This window comes from Emydura macquarii, unplaced genomic scaffold (genome assembly GCF_026122565.2).
Source record: "Emydura macquarii macquarii isolate MOO-44397 ecotype Brisbane River unplaced genomic scaffold, CSIRO-AGI_Emac_v2 contig_295, whole genome shotgun sequence".
NCBI lineage: Eukaryota > Metazoa > Chordata > Testudines > Chelidae > Emydura > Emydura macquarii.
The window spans coordinates 12736110-12753255 of NW_027130432.1; the positions used below are offsets into that span (position 1 = coordinate 12736110).

General features: G+C 42.2%; 2 protein-coding genes across 3 annotated transcripts in view; one reads left to right on the forward strand and one right to left on the reverse strand.

The window, feature by feature from the left end:
- The window catches only part of LOC137154457 (diacylglycerol O-acyltransferase 1-like), a 37990-nt gene extending 28160 nt beyond the window's left edge, over window positions 1-9830 (reverse strand). Inside the window, 5 exon segments of the mRNA XM_067550126.1 lie at window positions 1321-1361; window positions 2451-2538; window positions 5018-5138; window positions 9556-9583; window positions 9585-9830. Coding sequence (XP_067406227.1) covers window positions 1321-1361; window positions 2451-2538; window positions 5018-5138; window positions 9556-9583; window positions 9585-9773 — 467 coding nt within the window. The 5' untranslated portion in view covers window positions 9774-9830.
- A 106-nt stretch (window positions 9831-9936) lies between these two features.
- Window positions 9937-16409, forward strand: GINS3 (GINS complex subunit 3). Of its 2 annotated transcripts, XM_067552607.1 has the most exons (3): window positions 9937-10289; window positions 11444-11677; window positions 13623-16409. In XM_067552607.1, the coding sequence occupies exons 1-3, from the start codon at window positions 10110-10112 to the stop codon at window positions 13851-13853; spliced, it is 645 nt and encodes a 214-aa protein (XP_067408708.1). In that variant the 5' UTR covers window positions 9937-10109; the 3' UTR covers window positions 13854-16409. The 2 variants fall into 2 exon arrangements, with proteins under 2 accessions (XP_067408708.1, XP_067408717.1); XM_067552616.1 differs by lacking the exon at window positions 11444-11677.
- Window positions 16410-17146: the final 737 nt, after the last annotated feature.

A 17146-nucleotide genomic window follows, 5' to 3' on the forward strand; every position in this document is an offset into this window, starting at 1 on the left:
TCTCCCAAAGACTAGGAGATGGTGGGCCACATGTGCTGCTTCACTCCTCTTCAGATGGACCTGTTAGTTGATTCCCCTGGTTTACATTCCCCCTTTCCTAGGTTAATAGTTTTTCCAAATACAGTGGAACCTTGATTTTATGAAATACCAATTATAGGAACCATTTTTCTGCTCTCAAATGTGACTTTGATCCCTCTACCAATATTCAAGCCGATTAACAGGTATGAAAGCTAGTTCTCAAAGAAAAATCAGGCACACTGTATACATTTGTTACCATTCATTAAGGACACTCATTGAAAAATTAATACATTCATGTATGCAGTGTACCCATAGTAATTTTAAGATTTCAGTTTTATGAACTATTCAGTTCCCAATTAGTTCATAAAGCAAAATATCCTTGCTGAGCTAGTTCTGATAGTATTCATATTATATGCAGCAAACTCTCAGAGGGTGTACATTGGTGTAGCACCATTGACATCAATTGAGCTGCACCAGTTTACCCCAGCTGAAGATCTGGTCTTATACTTCTGTAGCATCTTTCATTCCAAAGGATCGCAAAACATTTCACTAACTATGGACAAGATTCTGCCCTGGACACTCTCCAGGTTGGAGGCTGCATAGGGGCAACGTGGCAGATAGAGAATTCCTCATTTGGTGTTTATCTGTGATCTTTTGAGAGGATGCAGCATGCTCTACAATATGATTTGGGACAACCTCTACACAGGGGGGTCATTAAAGCAAAGTCTTTGCATCCTTCCCCACACTTGGACACCAGAAGGGTGGAACACAATCTGGTCCTATAACCACACAGCAACCCAGAAATGCAGCTACTTTGGCAGGGGAAGGCAGCAGTCAGGTGAACAAATGATGCACAGCATGACTGGGGGATGCACAGGAATTTTGGTCACGGACAGCAGAGCAAACCTGTATTCAGCTGAAATATGCCTTGGGATTGTTAACATTCAGGCAGAGCAAACAGGACCTCCATTTCTAAGGACTAAGTTTTTTAGTACACGTCATGGAACTTAATTTATCCACCACAGAAGGATGAAGGACTGGGATTGGAAATCATGTTAGAGAGAATCTACGTATTTAGAAATCTGAAGTTTAGACCACTATGCCATCCTGTCCAGCTAATGATTCTGGGCCACCATCATAGTGTTCAGGGGGAAATTTGATGCAATTATTTCTTTTCTTGTTGTTTACTGATTAAACACAGAATGACTCTTCAATCAATATATGCCCACTTCCCCTGCAGCTAAGAATTCAAGTTCCCCAGAAATGTGAAACACTGCTTTACTGGTTTAGTGACATACTTACCTGATGAAATTCTCCAGGCTCATGTGAACATGAGTGAGGACCTACAGTGAAGAAATGTATGCGGTTCACCAGAGTTTTACGCAAAAACACATTTAAAATATCAGCATTCAGATAGGCTGGAAACAGCTTGCCTGTTGTCTGTAAGAACTAATTTCCTTTACATAAACCAAAAAGTCGATGACAAATGCATTCTTTTGGCTTGCTTTGATTAGAACTGACCAGGGTAGCTCAGAAAAAGCTGATGGGTCCATTCAGAATTGTCAAGTTTATGTACGAGAATAGCCTTTTTTCCCCCAAACTGATCACCAACCCCAATTTTTTTGTCTTAAATTTCTTGATGACATTTGTTTTATACTGCTTGAAAAAAAACCCTAATCTATTCAATAGATCCCATGGAAGACAACATATCTTATTCTCTTCTCCTAATGATCTAAGTCAGGAGTCACTCCACTTAATGGAGTTACATCTGTGTATACCTGGCATGAGAGGACAATCAGTTCCAATAACAGTACAAGAAGCCTGCTGTGCGAGGTGACAAATTTCAGGGAGGGAGAGTGTTAAACCCTAATGATGAACATGAGGAAAGAACTGATTGCTTTGCTCAGTTAGCTGAGCAAGGCTTGCTTTCCCCCTCTAGGAAGAAGAGAAGTCCTTTCTTTAAAACAAACAAAACAAACATAATGAGTCTGGTTCTGCATGGCATTACACCAGATTTACACCCACAAAATTCCCTTGAGGTTTGAATCTGTGGGGAATCACACTGATTCAATGGGATCGACTAGAGAAATATGCTGACCCACATCAGACAGGTCTTCATGTTGTATCAGTGATTTCCTTAACCTCTCCCTGAAGGAAAAACGCATTTACTGACCATTTCCCCACAATTCTAAGCTGCAGGTTATTGCAGAAAATTAGAGATATACATAAAGGAACACAAAAAGAATGGAAAGTTACTGACTTGGTACAAAAAAGAAGTGACAGCTGCTGGCTGAGACAAGAAATACCAAACATTTTTGTAAGTATTACCAAGTAAATCATAAAAGGTTTAATCTATTCAGTACCTCCCTGTAAGGGTTTAAAGTCATAAACACTAATCATACATCTAAGTTACTTGATGATTTTCTACTTACCAACAGGACTACAGACCAGTTAAAAATGCCTTGAAAATTGTTGAATCCACTCCCATATGACAATAGGGATTCGCACAATGTATGACAACTAAGATAAAAAAAGATTGAAGAATTATTGTAATACTTTTATTTTTATTTTGATGGAAATTTTAGTTTTCAATGGAAACTGTAATATCTGAAAGACAAATGTATTCTCATTTTAATTTTACTCTTTAGTGGTGCTTAGAAAACTTTGAAATTGGAGCTTGTCTACACAAACAGTTAGTTCATGGTATGCTGGTCTGTAAATCTATCCTGTTCTAAATTCCTACATGCTAAACATCCATGTGGACCCTGCCGACATCTACTAGCAGGTCCGTTGTGCACTATGTTTCTTTGAAATAGGAGTAGATTAAAGTGTACTAGGGAAATTTTAGTGCATAGCAGCAGGATCCATACAGACACTTAGTGCACTAAAGGCCAATGCAGAGTAGATTTACACTCCAGTTTGCTATTAACTGTTTATGTAGATAAACCCTAATCTTATAGGCCAACTGCAAAAGTCGGTAATGTCATAGGGTGCAGTGTAGCCTAGAGGACTCCACACTAGACTAGGATTCCGAAGTCCTGGTTTCTATTTTCTGCTCTATTATTGGGTGACTAGGGGCAAATTGCCTCACCTTCCTGTGCCTGTTTCACTAACTGTAAAACATGTTCCTCCTTTGTCGGGGACAAGTGCTTGGGGATCTATGGGACGACAAGCCCTAATAATTATTAATAGACCTTCCTGGTGTCCAGAAAGCAACAAAAAGTCTCACACAGGTTCAAGCAGTGACAGGGAACACCTAAGCTTGCTTCCTTCTTTTTCTCCGAGAAATGAACTAGCTGCTAAATTTCTCAAGGAGGGACAGATTCTGCAATGTTCATTCATGCAGAGCAGCATTCACTCCCACAGGTAATCCTACTGAGGCCAATGGAACTACTTCCACAAATACTGTCAGTTCTATTCAACATATGGGTTGCAAAATCTGGCACTGAGGATACAATATGTCTAGTCGCTACAAGCATGCTACCCCCATCATCAGCCCAAGAAAGAGAAACACAAATTGTTCCTATCAACAAATGTTCCAATAAGAAAAGAAATGGGTTTAACCAATATTTGGAACAGTTTCAGGTTGAAGGATAATGACTGTAACTTACAACTTCAAAGCACCCATAACACACACTATGGCCCTTCTCTTCAAAACTGTGCATACCCTAAACAGACATGATCATTACCTGTGTACACAATTACTCCTATTCCACGCATTATGATACAGGGTGAAATCCTGGCCTAGAGATCTGGGATTCCAGAACCTATGTATACAGTTTAATACCAAGAGAAATGGGATACTGCCTACTTTTCCTCTCTTTTCATTACCATAAGCTCAGGTGATTCAGTCTGTCTATAACAGTCAATATTTACTACTGCAATACTTTACTCTCCTCTTCAGTGGAGGATCACTCCTCATCTATAACCATTTATGGAAGATGAACTTTCACCTTCTCCATTTTCTGTGTCCTATCTTCTTGATTCCCTCACTCCCCTTGCTTTGTATTCCACCTCCTCTGACCTTATTTTTGTTTCATATCTTCCCATCATCTCCTTTCCTTTGCCCCTTGTTTCCCTGCTTTCCTCCACTTTTTGTCCTCTTCTACCTAGCTTAGGTTCTTGTATTTTTATCTTAGTTCATCTCTTCAATGAGTATGATTCTCTTCTCAAACCACTATATGCCAGTCACTCCATGTGACTTCAACATCACTTTCAATTTATAGTGATGCTCACATATTATAGAATTTTTAATTAATTCCACAATGCACAAGCAGGATTGCTTATGCAATAGGCCATTCCCTTTTCTTCAACAAGGCCAACAAATTGCCTTTAAATTGCAATAATTAGTTTGCTGTTCAAGGTTAATTATACACATTATTGAACGCTGTAATCCTCTCACGACTCACTCTCAGTAGCTCAACGGCAAATCCTAGTATGGTACCTCTCTTTATCATTGGAGGGCAAACTATATGATTTGGCAGCTGAATTCCAACATTTCTTACAACACACACAGAGACACAATTCTCAGGCCTGGTCTACACTTAACAGTTAAGTTCACATAGCTATGGTGCTCGAGGGTGTGAATAATTCAGATTGCTGAATGTCATCGCTATGCCAACCTAACCCTCAGTGTAGACATGGCTAGGATGATGGAAGAATTCTTCCATTTACCGAACTACTGCCGCTGGGAGAGGTAGATTATTTAGAGCAGTGTTTCTCAACAACCGGTCCATGGACCAGCACCGATCCCTGAGATCTCCCTGACACAGTATAGGAAGCTGGTCCCTTGTATCAGAAAGGTTGAGAAACACTGACCTAGAGCAATGAAAAGACCCCTTCCGTCACTGTAGGAAGGGTCTACACTACGTCACTATAGTGGCATAGATATGCCACTTGTGCCAGCAGTGCAGACACAGCCTCAAGAATAGTCCTACAATAAGCATAAGAGTGTTCTCTGAAATTATGTGGTTTCTTTATCTTTGTGTTTGCCCTGTACCTCAGTCTCTCTGGGTCATCTTGTCTCACTTCAGTATCACTCACTTCAGGCTGAGGCATTTCGGGATTGATGGAAATATTAATTTTCTTTTTTCTCTTTCCAGACATTTTCATTCCAAACCCTATAAAAAGAGATGTCTCCATTTGTATAATCCTCTCTTCTCATAAACTCGGCAAACATCCATTTTCTGCACAAAGACTTTGTTCCTATGACCTGATTTTAAACAGGGATATCTTTATTACTCCAGTCTTGTAAAGTAGATTCTTCATCCAGAACTGCCCTTTAAAAAGGACTCTTTAAAACTGTTATGCCACTCCTCTGGAAAATGTGCAAGGATGAAAATAAAATTATCCCAAAGTTTCTCTCGCTCATCACAAAACAAGGACAATATTTAAGACTTTTATCTGAAATATACCAACACTTTTCTGTACGCTAGACGAAAACTTGGATTCTTACTAGGAAAAAAGACAAAATGTTGATCTTTTCATTTTTATGTGAACCTTTTTTCTGGGGTTAGTTTTTGGCCTTCAGCTGTGCATTGCACTGTTGCAAAGATTTAATGTACCTGATTAATAGGGAAAAGGGACTTTCTAAAATTGGCAATGTATGGGTGTCACATTTGCATACACGTGCAGATATTCCTCCTTGGTCTGTGTCCCTTCTACTCAGCTAGCTAACAAATCAAGTTCATTTGGATTTTTACAACTTCAGCATACTGGAGCTCACAAAAACCTGTTGTTACTTTTTATCTGCTTATGATTTTTGTATAGCTCCTATTACCATTAAACAACAAGTAAGTAATCAAAGTAGCCAAAAAGTTTGTACTTTTAAAAAAAACTTTTCATGACATTTTCCTTGAACAAAATAAATAATACAAGATTTAACAAACTGTTGCAAATTCGGCTGGTTTAGTAGGTTTAATTTTGATCAAAATACAAGTGTGGAAATTAATAGAGCCCTGCGCAGATACAAAATTTGTATCCGCATCCAATCTGTGATCTGTAAAAAAGGGTCTGTGGATATAAAGCGGATATTTGCAGATTTGCAGAGTTCTAGATATAAAATTTGGATCTGCATCCAGCCATGATCCGCAAAAATGGTCCACGATTGTCCACAAATTTGCAGGGCTCTAGAAATTAACATAGTTTAAAACATCAAACCAGCCTGATACCAGTTTGAGCAGAATGCTCCATGGAGAATGCTGTGATCACAAGACTTTAAAAGTAATGAAAGAATTGACATTGGCTGGTGGGTTAGTCATGAACTGCAAAATCTCTTCCTTTATTCTTTCTCTTTTTGATATAAATGAATTTTTAAAGGGACTGTAGATTGGAAATCTTGAAAGATTCAACTGTAGATCTTTAATTGGCAAGTACGACTGATTTCTCCCCTCAAAAGAACGTTAAAAAGCAAGTTTTCATGGCTAATCACCCACTCTTGTTATAATTCCAGTTCCATCTATACATTCCCATTATTATTTTCCCTGTAAAACAAAGAGAGGCGTACAGAAGCCCAAATTTCTGCACAAAAAAGGGTCAGCTGGATAATCCATTCCAGGGAGCAAACTTAATTTCCCTACTCACTCTTGCAACAAACTGTGCCACTCTAAACCAGAATCAAAGGTGGAGTGGGGGAGGTGTGACGGAGGTGTGACAGGCAAGGGTCCACCATGTTTCAAAAGCTCCCCAAACTTTGCAAATATGATCTCTCAAATATATGACCCTATTTGGGGCCATATATTTTTCATGGATTCAAGCCAGGATTCAAGTCTTAAGCTATGGCTATATTCAATTGTAAGAGTGGTACAATCTGAGAGGCTCTAAATCAGTGAAATGTCAATTTCTGACAAATTCAATGGAGGACCAAATATGGACCTAAACTTAAAGCTACATTTCAATGAGAGAATGAGATCCATCAGTCTTTCACATTGAATCTGAGGCTGTCAATTTTAAAACCATTAGGGAGAAATTTTGCAATTCATGGTTAAATCATGAGCCAATGTTCATTAAAATGTAGTGAAAAAAGTCTTATGATCACAGTATTCTCTATAGTCTTCTTCTCTTCTGGCTTTTTTCAGATTAATCTATTTTTGGCTACATTAGTTATCACCCTTCAACTTTAATACTGACCACACTAAAAACGGGATGGAATTTTCAAGAATGTTTATGAGACTTAAGCAGCCTTCAAAGGAGTTAGGGGCCTAAGTGTTTTTCAAAATCCCACCCCATACCTTTAATCCATTCCTGGTCCATTTGCCAGTATGTCTTTGGCTGGAAGGGAAACGGAGTGAGTTTCGAAAAGATCATTCTGGTTAAGGGTTTCCATAAAAGTCATCAAAAACGGTGGGAACCACCCACATCACCATTTCCCATGGGTGTACCTATGCACATGTTTCTTTCAAACCCACTCAAAGCTTTGCTTGAGCAGAGATTGATAAACACAGCTATAAACCCTGGTACAAGGAAAATAAAATCTTTACCAATGATATAAAAACTCTGTTATTTTATAAGATTACTGTGCTTAGTAACAGTACAGGGGTTTTGTTATTCTTTTATTTCTCAGCATATACAATGAAAGGCAGGGCAAACAAGCAAATTATTAATTAAGCAAAGAGAAAAAAACAAATTCCCAAACAAAATTTAAAACATTTTAAAATTTCTAACTAACCAAGACAAAGACAAAAGAAGTCAAATTCTGCTCTCGGTTACATTAGTGTAAGTCTGGAGTAACTCCAGTAAATCAGTGAAGTTACTTTGGAGTTATAATTTGTGTACCCAAGATCAAAATCTGGCCCAAAGCATTTGATTATAACCTCGAAGCATTATCTCTGGTCTATTGCATACAGCACTAAAGTGAATGTGGCATTTGAATTCAAATCCAATATTCTGCCTCTGCATGAAACCAATTTAATAATTATATCTTTGGCATTCAGAGATCATTAAGATCTACTTCAACCTACTTAGCAGAGATATTAATTTGCTTGGATTTTCACTACGTCCCTTATTAAGCATGATGACCCATGTTCCCACTCCAAAAAAAGAGGAATATCTAATTGCATGGATCCAATTCATACTCACTGTGGTCTTTATACAGTTTCAGATAGGGCCAGATTCACCCCTTGGACATAATGGGGTGCAACTGCAGCTCCCCTATGCCTGTCAGAGTGGCTACACTGAAGAAAAGATACAAACCTCTAATACAGGCAGTTGTGATATCACAGGTACTCTCCCCTCGGGTTCTGATAAGGAAGGATAGCTTTAAAACTCATTAAAGAGAGGATGTCCAAGAGAGGCAAGAATGGTTTTTACCACTGTGACCCTTCTCCAGGCTGACTGCTGTCAGGAAGCCACTACCTGGATTGGATCAGTGTGAACTTGTGCCAGTGCCTCTATTTAGATTCAACTGGCAAAGATGAGCCTAGCACAATGTTCTGAAGGTTAACAAATTCAAGGTCTGACACTTGCTAGGAGAAGAAAGTTCCACAATCAGGCTCTTTCCAACCAAGAACTCCCTGCATCAAGATCATACATCTTAGAGAGTGAGCAAAAACACTCCAGCTCATCTCAGCCATCACAAAGGAGTCAGCTACACTCTAAAACAGACAAATGCCAAATCACATAGGCCTTGATCCTGCTCAAAGGTATTTAGGTGCCTCACTCCCATTAAAGTCAGTGGAAGTGAGATGTCTAAATACATTTGAGGTTCTAGGCCAGAGGGCTTTATATTAAATTAAATACAACACTTTGATTTCCATCAGGGATTAGGTGGGAAGCCAGTAGTTTATAGACTGGAGGTATATTCTTGTGCCAATCAGCTCCACTGAATTAGACAGAGCAGTCTAAAGCTTCTGAGTAATTTGTTTTTAGTTTTACTTTAAATTGACTAGGGATGAAATTCTGGCCCCATTAAAGTTGATGAGAATTTTGCCCTAGATTTTTAAAAATATAAACAAACTGTAACTTCTTTTGGGCAGGGACCATCTTCCTACGTGTCTGTGCAGCATCATGGGTGCAACATGTACTTCTGAGGTCCTTTCTTCATGACTCTGTAGTGGAGTGAGAGAGGTTCCCAAATGGCCAGGCTTTTACATAAGGGTCCTGATTTCATGGGGGCAGTTGTGTGTGCAGAGCTATTGGGATTAGCCCGAACGCTATCTGCTGCCAGTGCATGTTATTAGGTCACTGCAAGCGCCTGTCCTTGTATCATGAGGGCATCCATGACATCACCAATCAACTTGTCCCAGGCTAAGGCTGGATTCAACTGCAATGCAAACTGCCCATCTGCATAGGGGGGAAGGGGATGTGGGCAAGGGGGGGACCGAGGGTGTGGTATCCACCGTCCAGGACGGTAGAGGGATGAGTGAAATGGAGGGAAGGAGCTGGGGGGGCGAAGGGGAGAGGCGACCAGGGAGCCCGAGTAAAACGGCTACACACGGTATGTTTGCAGGGACATCAGTGGGTACGGGAGAGTCCCCCCAGCCTCAGCCCTGTCCGAGGGGAGTTCCCCCTCCTAATCCCCTACTCACAGCAGGGCCCCGCCCTCACATGCTCCGCCTCCCGCTGGCCCCCCGGCCCCGCGCGCTTCCTTCAACGCCTCGCTGTCGGTTACCGGCCGCCCCGCCCCGCCAGACGCAGAAGGCAGCACGCGCCCCCTCTCCCCCTGCAGCCCGTGCTCGCGCACGCAGACCGCAACAATCCATCGGGAGGGGCGGGGTGTAGCACCCCCGGGGGGGGGGGGAAGAGAAGACCTCTTCCATTGGGAGTGGGGCGGGTGCAGCACCATTGCCCTCGTAGCTCCCTGCAACACAGCAGGCAGCCACCGCGGGCGGCCCTCTATTAGCCGCAGCAGAAACAGCGGGGAGCGCATGCGTGACTGCGCATGCGCACATCCACAGTTCCCCATCACACCCGTCGGGGGAGGTCCCCTATCAATTGCTTTCGCTTGCAGCGCGGCTGCTCGCTCCGTGGCGGGAAAGAAGAACAACACACATGCGCATTGGTGTTCGTCGCTGCCGCGGCTCCTGCCTGGCAGCGGCTGACAGAGAGCATCGGCGCTCACTCAGCTCAGCTACCTGGGTTGGATCCGCCCCGCCATGTCCGAGGCCTATTTCCCGGTGGGGCCCGGGCTCGGGCCCGAGGAGAATTTCCTGTCGCTGGGAGACATTCTGATGTCCCAGGAGAAGCTGCCGGGCCGCGCGGAGGCTACCCTGCCCCGCCTGGCCGCTGTGCTGGGCAAGGGCGCCGGGGCCGGCCAGAGTGACAGTATCCCGGAGGTAACTCGGCGCCGGTGCCGCTAGAGGCCGCAGGGACTACAACTCCCGGCAGCCACCGCGCCTGTCCACGTGACCAAAATGGGACGGGCTGGGTTCTGTATCTGCCGACGGGGTTGTCCCCGGCATGATCAACCGGACCTGTGGTCGCTGCCTGATTGCTGATCTCCGGGTGGAGCAGCGGGGCATGCTGGGAAGTGTAGTCTCCGCCTTGGATTTGGACTTGTGATCCGGGGTCGGGTCTTTCAATAGTGTTAAGAAGGCCCAACTGGGTGTTCTCCGTTTAAAGCGGGGAGGGGGAGTTCGCCATTTGCCATGGGAAGGTTTGGGCTGGCTGTGGTGCAATACCTCGCACTAGGCTGTATTGTTTTGTTGCTTGGGTTAATCTCTGGGGGACGCTTTTTTGTGTTAAGGATGAGGGTGGCTGCAGATTGCTCTCTTTGGGCAAGTTTTACTCCACCACATGTTCTAATCTGTGGGATACTTAGTGAAATTAAATGGTAATATCTCTTAAAACCAGGAAGAGAAAATATTTATTACTGTAGCATCCCCTCAGCCTGTGGAATTCATTCACTAACGCAATTACTGGGGCTAGGTTTGTTTTTTTAAGAGCCTGAAAATGTGATGCCTACTAAATATTGTAAGGAGGTGAGAATTTTTGGTAGAGAATGTAGTTACTGTTGGTTAGCTGTTTGGTTTAAATTTTGGTTATGGTCTAGTGAACCTGCTCTGGAAATAATTGTACATATGTGTAAAAATAGTTTCTGGAGTAGTCCTACTGGGGGGAAATCACATGAGTAAAGTTGCACATCTGTGAGTGCCTGCAGCATCAGGGATTATGCTTGTAAATTTCCTTACACTGCAGTATTGTTTTTATCCTTGGTTTTTTATGTACATGTTACAAAAGCAGCTGTCTTTCTGTGCCTCATACTTTGGCACCCATTCTAAATATTTGGTGCCTACAGACTGTCAGTTAACACCAATCTTTCTGAAATAAAAATCTATGATTTACATTAATTTCTACTACTGTAGATGGAAATAAAATCACTCCCTTGTGAATCTTCAGTATTCATTGAAGTCTCATATTTATTTGTTATCCTGATAGTTTATTTACCTATATTTTTGTGGGGGGTGGGGTTTCTGTTGTGTGCATGCAGGGCTCAAAGGTGGAAATACCCCTGTGGCTAGCAAAAGGGTTGTATGACAACAAACGGAGGATGCTTTCAGTGGAACTGCCAAAAATTTACAAGGAAGGCTGGCGGACAGTGTTCAGTGCTGATGCCAATGTGGTCGACCTGCATAAAATGGGGCCATACTACTATGGCTTTGGCTCCCAGCTCCTGAATTTTGACAACCCAGAGAATCCAGAGATAGCTCAGACTATACTACAGGCAAGTATTTGAACCAAGTCTAGTTCCACGGTGGCTTTGGTTTCCTTTTTCTTTACTGCTGCCTCCTCCTTATTTCCAGCAGTTTTGCTCTACTCAGGCAAATCTTCTGTTGTGAACAGTATGATTTTTAGCTTGAAGATTTCAAGATTAGGCCCTCTGGGCTCAGATGTGCATCTACAGATCTCAGAGAAGTCAATAGGAGTCATATGTATGCATCCAGGGGCTGAATTTAGTCCTGTGAGTTTTGTACAAGGAATCTGATGTCACATGGAAGAGGAACCACTTTGATGCATCACTTCTTAGTAACAGAAAATGAAAAGCATCTAGGATGTCTGTCATAGATTGTATCTCTGGGGAAGCCCGTTGGGGTGAGGATGCGCACCTCCTTGGTCCCAGGCATCTTTCTCTGCCTGAACGCATTGCTTTTTCCCTGGCTTGGAGTGCAGGGTTTAGTCCTCCAGTTGTATGTCTTAGGGATGCTGCTCCCCCACCTACACACACATTTCTTGGTGTAACAGCAACCAAAACAAAAAAGCAAACAAAATAATCCTGCAGTATAGGCTCACCCCATTGCTTCCTGCAAGACAAAAGTTAAATAGTCTCTGTGGAGAGGGTGTGGGTCTGGGTTCTTAACTTCTTGTGTGTCTGAGGGGCCCAGGTTGAGAGCCCAGGACAGAAGTAGAAAGAGAATAAAGTAAAGAGGGTCCCTATACCTTTCCAGAGGCTCCAAATGGCAGAGGCTCAGAAGCAGCCCCTGCTCTGTGGAGCTAGCGAGCTCTAGCTCTGCTTTCCTCTGAGTGCTATTTTGCTCTGAGCAGGGATGCTCCCTTTTGTAAGAACCTGCCCATCCCCAGGCTTGACAGGCTTGTGTTGGGGCTGATTGTGCCCCGAAGAACTCTTTAACCCCTTCCTAACTGCAGTGAGGATCTGCCCCACCACAATGTCCCTCCTTCCACTCAATGAGAAGAGTTGTGTTTTACGTAGTATAGCATAGCATAAATAAACGAATGTTCAAAGAAGTGTGAATAAAGTACAGAGACCTCATTGAGAGCTTGACAGTCTCTATTTAGTGCTTGTAGAGCACCCAAATACCAAAGTGTGAGGTACCAAATAAATCTCTACACTAGAAATAAATAAATAAAACCCCATCATTTTATGAGACTGGTGCTTCTAAAAGCCTGGTTTCTCAAATAATTTTAAGTCCAATTTCCAAGGATTATCAAGAGTTTAACCCTTTTCCTTTCTTTGTACCTTACAATATACATTTTTTTACCCTTAGTTGTAGGAAAAAATCTTTTAAATGATCCCCCTTTGTTTAGCTTTTTAAATGTGTTATTTGCATATTGTGTGTTTTTGACTTATGCTGAATTTGAAAGTGTTTGATCAGCATCCCAAGTGCTTTGGGGGCAGAAGGAGGTTTGTGTTTGGTTTATGCAATCAGTAGTAGTAATATTGCCTTTAAAAAGGGGGGTCTCATTTGGCTCAGTTTTGAGAAGGAAAAACATTAAACATAATTGTAACAAATGCCCGATCCAAGATTCATGGCCTCCAGCCTGGCAAGTCCCATGCTCCAAAACCAATGGTTTCCTCCATTTGAACAGAGGTGGACTTACAGTTGTATTATGCTTGTAGCCAGCTACTAGAAGTAACAATCATACTTGACCAGATCTAATTCCACCCAGTAGAAGGCAGTGTTACACATACTTTCCAGGCAATATTTTGTATACTCACCCATCCACACCAGTTAGGTGAAGCTTATCCTTTAATACGTCGAACTCAGTACCAACAGTCAGGTGCTAGCCCAGAAAAAATCCTTGGCTGCCTACATCCAGATGGCGTAGGGACTAGAACCCTGGATCTTTCAGTTCCATAAGCAAAGGCCTCTAGCACTTGAGTTCAAGAAGAATCTCCCTTAGCCATCGGTAATTCTGCTTTTCTTCCTTAGACGTTTATTGGTCGTTTCCGTCGCATCATGGACTCTTCCCAGAATGCCTACAATGAGGATACCTCTGCACTGGTGGCACGGCTGGATGAGCTGGAGCGAGCGTTGTTTCGAGCTGGTCAGAAAGGGCTGAATGACTTTCAGTGCTGGGAGAAGGGGCAGGCTTCTCAGATCATGGCTTCCAGCCTGGTCCAGAATTACAGGAAGAGAAAATTCACTGACATGGATGGTTGAAAGCATGAAGGACATAAAACCACTACAAGGGACACTGAGGTACCCTGTGTCAGAGAGAAGAGAGAACAGCCGATCTTGGGAAGGGACAGACTCTCCTCCCAGTTTAATTGAAATTCTTCTGCGCAACATCTTCAGATTAGACCGAAGCATGTTTTGATGCTTGTGTTCTAAACACTTTCCAAATATTAATTAATGAATTTTCACAATCCCACTGTGAGGAAGAGAAGAATATCCCCATTTCCCAGGTTGGGAAACCGAGGCAGAGACGTAAATGACACACCAAAGGTCACACAGCAACATGAGGGCAGAGCCAGAAATAGAATCTGTCTTCTGATTCTCACTCTGTGCTCTAACCAGTAGAATGCAGGCTTCCCAAAATAAGAGCAAAACAGACACAATCTATTTTCACTGTCCAAGCTGAGTGAAGTGAAAACAGAAGCCAATCAGCATATATGATCAAAAGTAATTTAGGTTTTAAAAACTCAATTTTAAAGGGGGCAGCATTGACTAGAAATCTAGTCTGTTTCCTAAACAACAGGAGCTCTGTAAATCCCCTTACCAATTTTTGTAGCTACACAATCACGTTTTTTAATTGTTTTCTCTCAAACACGAGAGACATTGAAACTGTCTGCACAAAATGCTGTCAAATGCACAAAGTGAACAAATTAAAAAATGGATTTTTTCTCTAACCTCTTTCAGTAATCTAAGGTGTACTTGTAAGAATAGTGAGTACAAAATTTTTACATAAATGTGGCTTTTGTTTTGTTTTTTTAGTAGATAAATGTCCCTTTGATACTCTCAGGAGTTATTAATAAATGCATGATAGGATGTTTTTAAAGAAAACCTGATATTTAACTTGACAGTATCCTCTGAAATTTCAGCCAGCAGTTGGCAGACTTTGTGCTGTTGATTTCTTGCTGTCTTGTATGCCTTATTCTATCCAGAAATACTTTATGGTTGTTCCAGAGACCAGATGCTACTGAGAAGCTTTTTAAAGTATCTGGCTAAGCCTACCGTGTAATTTTTATGAACACAAGTTGTACTTCGTAATCACACAGCAGCGAAGAAAAGTGAGGAGAGTGTTTGGATTTGCATACTTGTAAAACAGAAACAATCCTTGGTGTTTGACTAACAGAGAAGCACAGTGGAAGTTCACTAGAATACTGGCAGCATAGCCCTGTGAGAATGAGTGAGGTGGAAAAACCCCTCCCTCATCTACATCTGATCTTAGAGTTTCTTTGAACTTTTTATTTATTGCTTCTCAGGTACTTTTCTTTACAGCAGTGGTAGCCATTGAGGCATGATGTCCAATTAAATATAAATCGTATTTCAACCAATATGCAAAACTTCCCCGTTCCCATTCTCACCTTTTTACTTGTGTTGTGGTTACTTCCCCAGCTGCTTTGTGCTCTAAACAATGTCTCAGTCTGTCCTCTGGGCTTGAGTTATTTTTGGTTGGCAGAGAAAAAGGGATTGATTGCCCCACTAGGCTGGAAGGAAGCAATAGGTGTAGTCTGTGATGTCTGTTGGACATCAGTCTCCATAGCAAAGAGGTCAAGCTAAATCAAGAAATAGCAACCAGGGAAAGATAAAGCAAAAAGTGGCATCAGACCTTTTAACACATTCTTTGCTATGAGTGGGTCTATTTAACAGGAAGGGATTTTTGGAGGTACCGAAGTGAGTTAGGAGCACAAATCCTATTGAAAGATACTTAGACCCATTTGAAACTCACACTACAGACCTGGCAAGGAGGTTCTAAGCCAATGCCTACAGAATAGCCCATGGCTGAGCCTACTGCATCAATTTGAGGAGTGAGGTGTGAGCCAGGGACATCTTGGTGCCAATTAGCAGATGGCATAAGGGGCGCATAATGTTGTACAAGGATCCCTGGGTCAAATATAGGCATATTAGTTCACCAAAGGGTTGCATGTAAGGTCTCTACCGAGAGGCAATAGCCCACCAGTCTCCATAATCATTTCAAAATGTTTGTACGGATAATATTTAAAGAGTTACTTATCCATACAGGAAATTATATTCTTAAAACCTTAAAATTAAGGCAGGTAACCAGAAGGTGACATACCATAGACAGATTCCTTTTAGGCAAGGGGTAACAGACATTTATCTCTGGATGCTTGTCTGGTCATTGTGTATTGTGTGCCTCACAATGGATGCTGATTTGCAGACATTGAGCCAAATGTGATTGAGACTGCGAAATCTACAAGAAAGGAACGTACAGGAAAAAACAGCCAGCAGGGAGATATCTGGTTTATGAATAAGGACAGTCAATAGTTCTGATACATCTATGGGTGGATCTTTTACTGAGGAGGCAAACTGATGGCATGACTTGTCTCCTGAATGAAAGATCACAGCCAAGCCTGGCTGTAAAACGCTGCAAGGACTTTGTGTGAACGTTGCTCTCTAAGACCTGAAAATGTCTAGGTTTTAGAATGTATGTTATGATTTTATTTTCTATGTAACCACTTGTTTTCAATACTTCTGCTTGCTATCATATGAGTCTCTACACTTTGTTCAATAAACTTTTATTTGTTTTCACTATATTGAAGTGCTGTGTGTCAATCAGAGCAGTGATCTGAAGTGGAACTGGTCAGCTGGCTTGTCCTGCTTCTTTGGAAGCAGCAAATCTATGAATACTGCAAATGTCCAGTGGATTAGGGATTGGAGTGTTCCTATTGCTAAACTGTAGAGAGGTAGCAGTGCCTGCATAGGCCTAGAGGGGAGGCTTGTATTGCCCATGGCCAGTGGAGTCGGGGAACTGACCCGTGGCAGGCACAGATAAGGCTCCCTCATGCTAAGGGCAGATGGTAGCCTCGCTGCCCTGGGTACCCTCGGGAAGCCCCCTTCTTAGTCTGATCACTTTTTAAACCTATTTTAAAGCAGTGATGTATCTGAGGTGCTGTGTTCAAAATTCAAATTGAGCCAGTGGCACAATTCAGGTCTGAGCCACCCCAAATATGGCACATGGTCAACCCTGTCTGGATAGAAAATGCCCTCAGCCACAGCTGATCAGAGGATGCATTGTGCAGTGGGTAAAGCAAAGCACTGGAAGTCAGGAGATCTGGGTTCTGTTCTCAGCCTCTCCACACTCTTCTTTAGTGTCAATGGACAAGTTACGTAGGCCTAGATATTTAAAGGTATTTAGGTGTTGCTGCACTCAGCATTGCAACACCTAACTGATTTAGGAGCCCAAGTCTCATTTTAAAAAGTGATTAGGCACTTAGGAGCCAAAATCCCATTGACAGTGCTTAAACACCTTTAAATATCTGGGCAATAAC